Genomic DNA, 9,909 nt, shown 5'->3' with positions numbered 1-9,909 from the left:
AAAATAACACAAAAAACAAATAAAAACTCAGCTAAAGTGAAACTTTTTGGGAAAAAAATAAATAAAACTAACAATAACTAACACACCCACTCTGAAAAGCAATTCAAATTAACCAATACGAAATAAAAAGCAAGTATAATGACAATTCCCAAACTATTACGACGACGCTGCAGAAGAAGGGCAATATATATCATGTGAAAGTAGAGTTTAGAAATACAAAGGCCAACTCTAGCTGGCGACCAGTTTGGGGTGTCGTGCACCTTTCGCCCCAAGGCAGCTGTTGCTATTCTTTTAACATGAGGGGAAAAGGGAAATATATGATGGAGGGGACTATTTGTCTGGACAGAATTGAGAAGAGCTCAACGGTTTACGCTGCCATATCAATGTGCAAACAATTTAGTTGACAAACTTAATGGGCGCTTTGGCTCAGTAAAAGTTGGAAAGCACTTTGACAACCACTTGAGGGGATACAGTGATCATCTCAGAGAAGGCCACTGTTCTCTGTATAACAAGAATAACTTACATAGCATGAAGACGTGTTACTCTGGACGTTTTAAGCCCGTAAGACATGTTGACTGTGAACATTCCGACACAAGAAGATGATTTTATCTCTGGAGGAGGAGGAAGTTCTTATCAGAGGACTTGTCTCGTTCCATCCTCTCCCATTGCCTGATGGTGTTTGTGAGTGCTTTGGAGTGTTTGTCAGGTTATATTTAGCCTATTGATGCAAGCGCATTCCATGCACAACAGACACAGAGACACGCTGGCAGTGTGGCTTTAGTGTCTGCGAGTGTGAAGATCAGTGAAGATCAAACCGGCGAGTGCTGGTTGACCTCTGAGCCTTGCCCGCTTTTTCCCTCAAGGATACAGCTCGCACTCCCGGGACACCATCACAGGTACGCAAAACACTGGACAGACTTTCTTTTATTCATTAATAGTATAGACGACTTTGTTCTTTAATTGTTATATTTCTCATGTACATCATGTCTCTCTTTTTAAAAGTTCCTACCTAGGTGTAAATATTCTGAATTTCCTTTAATACTGTAATTGCCTTTTATCTGTGCATTTTTCTATGGATAGTAATTGTTCTTCATTACAAGTCCAATAAATGTCTAGAAATGTGTAATTAAAATGCTCTAGTCTCCATATAATAAAAAAAAAACACTTTCTAACAACACTTACTGCGGGAAAAAAAAACACACTTGTTTTTGCAATGCTTTTCCCTACAACAGCAATTAGGTTACTACTAACACGCAATGCTTGCATATTTTGAACTAGTGGGACAAATTTAGGTTAAAAAATGTGTGTCCTAATATAACAGCACCGTTATATTATGCAATAAATTTTAATACAAATTAAAACGAAACGAAAAAAATAATTGAGCAAATGCAATGCATGGTACAATTTTAATGAAGCAACTATTGTATGAAATATAATCTAGCAGATTTCTGTTTAGCCGAGTCTTAAAATATATTAATTGTAATGCAGAGAGACATGTTTTAATATGTAGTAAAATCAATCCTTATATTATTAATAGATCTATATTAAGTACATAGTTTTAGACTTTTGAGATCTCAATCAAATGGAATAAGCTTAAAATAAGACACAAAGTCGCAATGAGAAAGTTAAGACAAAATATAATGAAAACATATATATTGCTGAGTATAACTATTTAAAAAAGGGTATAAAATATGTATAGAGGAAGGTCTTCAATTCTGCGATATAAAAAAGGAATATAATTATGCAATTGTATGTATTTCAGTGAGTATTCAAAAAGAGTTGAAAGAGTGTTAACATGTATTTTCTTTCAATTTGAATGCTATATTTCGTTGCAGGTGTTTTGAAATATGCCAAAAAAAATAAATAATAAATAAAAAAATAAAAAAAATATATATATATATATATATATATATATATATATATATAAATAAAACGATCCATTCAAGGCTTTTACGATGGTCGTTCATCAAAAAAATGGCAACCGGTCAACGCTGTCATGTATCAAAAGTCCAAACAACCTCATGGAGTGTCTTGTATGTGTGTTTCCAGTATTCCCTCACTGCACTCAACAACAACCTTGCCAGGATCCACAATGTCACAATTCTGCACAATGCCAGCTGGAGAGAAGAAGAAGCATGCAGCAGCTATTTGTCGAGAGGTCCACAGTACCAACGGTATGGAGGGCGGCCCAGGCTAACACGACACTGTTGCAAGAATACAATATCCCTCTGAGGGATACAAGTGCAAAATGTCAGGGCTCCATCTCACCATAAATAAGCTAAGCGGCTGATTTACCACCCATAGAAGCCAGTGCTTTGTCTTTGCCCTTTTCAAAGCTCTATTTCGGGGTGGGTCGTGGGTGGGGCAGGGCAAAGGCTGGAGGGAGGGAACTTGTGCGGGCCAACTGTGTGTATCTCTTAGGATAACGTGAAGCTCTGTGACAGCTGGCCGCCATTCTGTCACATTGAAATGAATTCTGCGCAAGGGCCACAGCTCATTTTCCATGACAGGGCTTATATGACATGCAACTTTTAGTGAATGGAGCGTGACGAAATGCAACAGGTTACAGTTTAGACATATCGAAGACTTAAATATGTCTATAACTTGTTGAGTTGAAGGTGATTACAAATCATACTCCTCTTCGTCGCTCAAGGAATTAAACTGAGAAGTGTAACCAACCGGTAGCATTGTCTATAAAAAGGATGTTTGCGCTTGTCCTTTTACAAACTGTTTTTTTAATTATTTTTTTAATTTATTGTGGCTGACGTGCATTGAGTTTTAATAGTTCTAGTGAAAAAACAAAATCTTGATTTAATATCCTTAAGCATTGGTGCATATTCAGGGGATAAAAATCCAAATCTCAAACCTTTGCGCTTTGTAATTCTTTACCAAAGTCCATTTTCTGTTTTGTTTTTTTTTTGCCATTGTAATGCTCTTATTTCCAACTGTGAAGTCGCATCTCAACCATTTGATAGTACCACATTTTAGAAGAAAAGAAATATATTTTTTTTTTGCAGGGGGTTTCTTTGTGTTTTTTTAGATGCCTTATGGGAATATAGCATGTAAACCTTTGGGGTATTTATTGCTACAAGGTTATTGCATTAGAATCAGTGAATCTGAACAGTATACTCCATGCGTGAAAAGTAGAAATTACAGAAACAGTGGTACATCGATTTTCACGAGTCCCACTTAACATGTGCTTTGAGATACGATTCATCGCTCTGCAGATTTTTTTTATGTTGAGTTGCGAGCGATTCTTCAAAAGCGGCCATTGCTTGATTCTATCGCCACTCCTACTTGAAGAATACTACAAGCGCTCAACATAAAATAGACAATTACATGTTACAAGTCCATTAGCTTAACACTAACACATAATGGCAAACAATAAAGACGGGCAAACAAAACTGGCAACAATATTGCAGCATTTGAACACAAATGGTAGAAACACATGCAAAGTATCCAAAAATACTCACAGGGAAATACTACCGATATTACTGCAGTTTATTTGTCTTCTTCAGTGTTTCTTCATCAAATCTGTGTAATACATCTGCATGCATTATACTGCCCCTGGTGGCCAATGCGCATAGTTTTTTTTTTTTTTTTTTTTTTTTTTACAAAGCAATTTGTTTATTTAAAAGTCAGGGTACACTCTGGGCTGATCGCAAGCCAATCGCAGCGATCAGTCGTAATACAATTTAATCCTTCAAAATACTACATATTTTATTTAATGCACCTGTTTTTAATTTATTTCTCTTCATCTGTAAAATAGCGTAGCACAAATAATCAAATCGTGACATCATAATGCACAAACTACATTTGTACAAATATTCCAATTCAAATTGACATTACAATGTAGTAGAATGCAAATTTCTGATATTAAAGGCTGCAATTAAAAAAAATTACAAAAAATAACCTCTGCTTCATTTCAGTTCAGTACATGATCCTTCACCATTGTTGCCTGTGATTCCAGGTGACGTGATGGACCTGGGAAAGAAGCACAGCACCCCCAAAGACATCATGCTGGAGGAGCTGTCGCTGCTGTCCAACAGAGGGTCCCGCCTGTTCAAGATGCGCCAGAGACGCTCGGAAAAGTACACGTTTGAAAGCATACAAAACGAGGCCAACGCGCAGCTTAACGTGAGTTTGCCACTGCCGCAACAAACACACTTTGTCGTGTTGTGCTGTTGTCTTACAACACAGTGATGATAAAAGAAATGGGGGCCTTCTGTAAGAGGCTCCTCAGACACTTGGATGACAAGCTACTTCCATGTTTATCAGTATCTGTGTGTGCGTGGGTGTGCGTGCGGGTGTGTGCGTCAAAGTGCAAAGAAGTCAAGGCTGTTGACTTCAACTTTAGCTGATAGTCTTTACTGTGTTTTGCAGAATGATATTCTTGCCCAAAGTGCACAAATGATTGAAATTAAAGTGGATGGGCCAGACAATGGAGATACCCCGAAACCAGATGAGATCGTTCCAGGTACCTTTACTTATGACTATATGTATTGACCTATTAAATTGGCCGATATCAGCAAATAAAAAGAAAATAAATAAAATTAAAAAAAAAAAAAAATATATATATATATATATATATATATATATATATATTTAGCAAAAAATTTTAAATTTTTGATTGATTCTTTTTTTTTTAACACTTCAATTCAGTACAACATAAGACAATGTACAATATAATACAACTTTATTTATATAGTGCATTTCACAAAAGCTGGAGCTGTATCACATCCCCTCCAAAAAAAATTGGCCAAAAAAATAAATAAATGATTGATCGACCTTTCTCTCTGTTGTAATTTAAAGCGCAAGTCAACACCAGCAGGCCCACTAGTCAAAACATGGAATTAATTCTGCCTTTGTGGAACATGAGTTAAGCAGTAAAATCCACCCATTTTTTGCCATCACGGCTCAACTGTTTTTTGAAGTTGAGCCATGATTGGTCGTTATCTGAGCCCTGAGCAGTCATTTTCAGACCACAGAAGTAACAAAATGTCCACCCCCCAAAATGGCAAAAAACTGCTGGATTTTGCTACTTAACTCATATTCGACAAACGCATTATTAATCAGAATGCCATGTTAAGACTAGTGAAGAAAAATATTTGGCCTTGGGTTAAGTACTAAAGGACAAACGATTGCGATTACGATTGAAAGTGCTAACGGACAAAAAAAAAAAAGAGTATCTTCATTGCATATATTTTTGATAAATCGTCAGATTAATCAATTATTGGAATTTTATTTTACCAACTATATCGGCCTCAGAAAATCCCTCGCAGTTGGCCCCCTAGTATATATTAGCAACTGTCATTATCAAAGGATGGTGCCTTGATTAAATAAATAAATAAAAAATAAATAAATATATCTATAATATCTATAATATATCTATATCTATAATTTTTTAGTTTTTTTACAAACCCATAAAATATGTCAAAAACTGCTGATAATATTTACCTTATATTTTCCATGAAAAACGAATGTTAAACGTGTGAAAGATTCCCAGAAAAATATTTCTTAAATCCGTGAATATATGAATTTGCAGGTGACGAACTGCAAATATGCATCGACCATAGTTTTTAGTTAGTAGTTAGTGGTAGTTAGTTAGTAATATCACCACTAGATGGCAGACATGGCTTAGTTGCGCTTACTCTGGGTCTAATACTGCTCTATACTACCATAGGAGTAGATCGAATAATTTTTGGTGGATTTGTAACGATATGCAGGACAAACTAGAACTGTAATAATATTACAAAATGCATAAAATGAATTCATGCTCTTATTGTTAGTTTGGTGTTCAGCATGTTTGTGCCCTACTTGAATGGTCAGGTTTATGCAAGAAAGCACTGGGAAAAAATAAAATAATCACAGTATCACAAACTCTTTGTTGGTGGGTTTGGGGTATTGGATCTTTCATACATGAGAGAAAATTATGAAAAATGAAATATATTGGAAGCTTGTGTGTCTGACAGGACTGAAAATGTGAGTAGTTTTACTTTATTTTAGTTTTGTAATACTGTGATTCATTCCTCAAGGCGTGTTCAAACCGAACCAGCAATCAGGTTCCAAACATCCAACATCATCAAACATTTCTGTCCTACCGCGTTCCCAAAATATCGCAATCCTTTTCAACCGTCCAAGTCTTTTGAAATGTGATTCCAGAATGGAGAAATGTGATTTACAGCATTAGTAAGGATTTAAATGTGTTCCCTCATCATTCATTCTCGTGATATTCGCTCTTGTCAGTTTTTTTTTTTTTTTTGTGTGTAGTGATTTTGTCATCCATATTTCCCCCTACTGTCACCGCTCCACCGTGCGCTAAAAATAAGACCGACTGCCAAACAGTCAAGCATGAGCTTGCGATTATGTAATGTTGTCATAAAAAAACAACCACCAAAAAAAGCAACAACACACTGAAGAGTCATAAGAGCGAAGGCTTGGCTCGAAGCGATTTGAAAATGACATTCTACAGTGGCTGTTTTCGTTTTTCCAAGAGAATGATTAATTGCATGCTTTCAATTTATGTGATCCATCAAAAGCCACCAAGCTTAATCCCGAAGGGGGTTGCCATCCCATTCGGACATGTTACATGACAAGTGTGCACTTCGAGTATGTGCTATTTTAAGACCGAAGATCGTAATGATGGACAAGTCAGGCTGCCAAGGCTGAGGGCCCTCTGAGCAGGCTCTCTGCTCGTAATCCACTCACAAAGCGCAAATCTTTGCTGTGTCGTCGACGCCATAAACGGAACTGTTAATGTTATGATCCCCCAAAAAATCCCATCATGACCTGTAGAGTTTTCACATGAGAATATTTTCCGATGTTTTGGGCTTTTCTGTTTCCCCTTCACTTGCATCTGTTAATCCACAAGACTTGAGGGGGAAGCTCGATACAAAGAAAAATAAAGTGGAAAACCTGAAAAAGGTCATTTCATCCTTGTTGAAATCAAAAATATGAAATATAAAAAGACAATTTGGTGGGGAAATGCCACTCCTGTCCCTCAAGCAGAACCACCATTGGTTACAGCGAAATGTATGTTTCTTTGATAGATACAAATGCAGAGAAGTTCAATGCCACCTCTCTGCCCAAATCCTACCACTCACCCTGGGAGGAGGCCATCAGCAACGAGCCAGGCCTCGCTGAAACTTTCAAACTGAGCATGCCCGCAATGGACCCTCGACCAGAACTTCCCGAGTACAAAAGCTTCAACCGGTGAGAAAAGTCTGCGTTTGAATTGGTGGAAATATCAAGAACCGGATTTCCCAATGTGGTTTTCGTTACAGGGTAGCGACCCCTTACGGCGGCTTTGAGAAAGCGCCGCGAGGAATCACATTTAAACTTCCCGAGCTGGACCTGAACCCTCCCAAGTACCCGGAGCTCCAGCAGCTGGGAATGAAGAGACCCACTTTCAACAGAAGCGCCCAGGGTTGGATATCTGAGGGCACCCACCTCATCGTGCCCACAATCACCCTGGAGTCCATCCTGGTCCCCGAGTCGGAAGACCTGTGAGGAGGTCGAATGGCTGCCATTTTGGGTTCTCCCCACACAACGGACGACGATTAGTGTGTTTGCTGTCCATTGGGATAAACGTCATGTAAATAGAGAATGGAATGTGTTGCAATTTTTTTCCCCATGAGAGTTTCTAGTGGTTCTGAACATGTGATGTAAATAAAGAAGACAACTTATTTGGGGATGTCACACAATCAAGAAGGTGAAAAGTAAAAAAAAAAAAAACAAGGATGTCAATTTAACAAAAATGTTGTGTTTGTCCATCCATACGACTGCAATCAACTTAAGTTGGATTTCAGGTGCAAGTGTCGAATTCCAATTCTATGCTTACAGTGGACATAAAGTCTACACTTCCTGTTCAAATGCCACATTTTTGTGATAAATAAATTGACACAGAGATAAATCATTTCAAAATGTTGTCACCATTAACTCATTCACTGCCATTAATTTGGATGAAAGCCAAAACATACATTCATTTTAATATAATATATATAACATTTAATATAACCTCAAACACTCAGCAAAAAAAAAAAAAAGTATTTTGTAGGGAGGAGTAAAAGTAAATGACAGAGATCATGTGGTTGAACAAGTGCGAAGACCCTCAAAAGTGGAAACTCTTTGCGTGCCGTGGATTAGGAAAAGCCTAGCAGAACATCCAAATTTTAACTGGGGCTAATCCAGTACGCCCCCCCCAGCAAGAAGAAAACCATTCACCCCTGCCCCCCCACGGACACACCCACTCTCCGCCACAACTACAAATATTAGCATTTTCGTTGTAGAGTGAAAACACGCTGCACACAATGGGCAAGGAGAGTGCCACTGCCAACTACTGGAGTGGATGTGCAATTACACTATGTTGTAGTACGGCGGGAAAAAAAAGCATGTTGCCCAGGGTCACACGTGGCCCACTCAGCATCGCACCGCGCGCCCCCAAAGGAGCCCGCCCCACTATTTGAGAAGCATTGGGCTAATCAGTAGAACTTTAAATGGTTGCAGGTGCATGTCTACCAAACTACCTAATGCCCTAAGACCCTTTTTAATACTTTGCAGGACACTCGTTTATAACGTGGTAAGTCTCCACACTCTTGTTTGAGGCTGGTTTGGTTGGCAACAACAAATATCCATATTAATGATTGCCTTTGAACAATAGTGCCTATTAACTGAGATAAGAACATGTTTTAGCTATTTCTTTTTTTCACTGATGAAACAAGTGAGGTGTCTTACTTGAGCGGTGAATTTATTTCATGCAAGACAGTGGTGTCCAAACTAAGGCCCCGGGCCATTTGCGGCCCCGCAATAACAAAACAATATCTCTTCAAAACACCGTGGAGAATAGAGACAAATCAACTTTAGTGTCAAGGTCCGGTTTATGACTAAATCACATTGATCCTCAAGTAACGGTTTTAAAAAGGTTCATCTTACTACAGTTGGCTCTTGTTTTGGTTCTGAATGTGGAAATGGGATTTGATTGCTGTTCAGTGCAGGGGTGGATCTACTCTAGTGGGACACAGTGTTGGTGGCCACCCTGAAATCTTGGAATAGCCTACACTATTCGCCTTGTAACTTTTATCAAAGAGCTGTTATATTGCAGTTCAGCAAATTACCTCGGAAAAACCCATATAGAAATGCTTGCTTGATTGATTTTAGTGTGTTTAATAAATTAAAACCAAAGAATTTTAAAGTCGACCTTGCATTTTTCTGTATGTGGCCCTCAAATTAAAAAGTTTGGACAAGAAAGACTACTTAGTGGGAAGGGTGTGAAGAAATACACCATATTCCTCAAATTGTGTCTTGTCAAAATAAGATACAAACACAGGTGGATCCGAGTCAGAGAAAGTTAAATGTTAGGTCTTCACCACTTTGACCAGAGATGTGCAAAGTCACCGTCACGTCACATCTGGCCGGACGGACATTTACATTATCCATACACCTGCAACATTGCTTGCATTAATTTAGATAATTTTAATATCAATTGTGTAGATTCAAATGTTGTCAAATGTTTAATAAAAAATTGATTTGCTTTGTTGTATTAGGTAATTAATAAAATTTAAATATTAGTAAAATCAACTTACATTTAACTTCCATCCATTGTTGATGACAGACTTCTAATTATGGTGATACAGACAATATAGTTTGTGTGCGTGTATGTGTGCGTCATGTTTCTTTATAGCGCCGAGAGCAGACAGATGGAGGGACGTTACAAAGTTGGCGCAGGCTCGTCACAAGAGAGGACGTCCCCAACAAGCTGAGCGGCAATTAAACTAATAAGAGCACAGGAAGAAGGCCTGGTATGTCTGTGGGGACGTGTGACGAGTGACCACGCGATAAACAGACACAAACGTTTCACATTACTTTTCTTTACCAAGGATTTACTCCACATTAGTTGATCTACTCTCAACA

General features: G+C 38.0%; 1 protein-coding gene across 1 annotated transcript; it reads left to right on the top strand.

Moving 5' to 3' along the window:
* The first annotated feature begins 758 nt into the window (after window positions 1–758).
* myoz2b (myozenin 2b) lies at window positions 759–7,705 on the top strand. Its single transcript, XM_088303025.1, has 6 exons — window positions 759–896; window positions 2,050–2,174; window positions 3,971–4,137; window positions 4,384–4,477; window positions 7,050–7,212; window positions 7,284–7,705. The coding sequence occupies exons 2-6, from the start codon at window positions 2,093–2,095 to the stop codon at window positions 7,507–7,509; spliced, it is 732 nt and encodes a 243-aa protein (XP_088159151.1). The 5' UTR covers window positions 759–896; window positions 2,050–2,092; the 3' UTR covers window positions 7,510–7,705.
* The last annotated feature ends 2,204 nt before the right edge of the window (window positions 7,706–9,909 follow it).

The sequence above is a fragment of the Idiotropiscis lumnitzeri genome, chromosome 8 (genome assembly GCF_059441095.1).
Source record: "Idiotropiscis lumnitzeri isolate Australia: NSW breed Sydney's pygmy pipehorse chromosome 8, RoL_Ilum_1.0, whole genome shotgun sequence".
Classification (NCBI taxonomy): domain Eukaryota; kingdom Metazoa; phylum Chordata; class Actinopteri; order Syngnathiformes; family Syngnathidae; genus Idiotropiscis; species Idiotropiscis lumnitzeri.
This window is presented reverse-complemented; position numbering and strand designations above follow the sequence as displayed.

Coding starts and splice junctions, on each gene's coding strand:
- myoz2b (XM_088303025.1), top strand. CDS start 2,093: ATGTCACAATTCTGCACAATGCCAGCTGGAGAGAAGAAGAAGCATGCA. Junction 2,175..3,970: donor AGAGGTCCACAGTACCAACG/GTATGGAGGGCG, acceptor CTGTGATTCCAG/GTGACGTGATGGACCTGGGA. Junction 7,213..7,283: donor GAGTACAAAAGCTTCAACCG/GTGAGAAAAGTC, acceptor TTTTCGTTACAG/GGTAGCGACCCCTTACGGCG.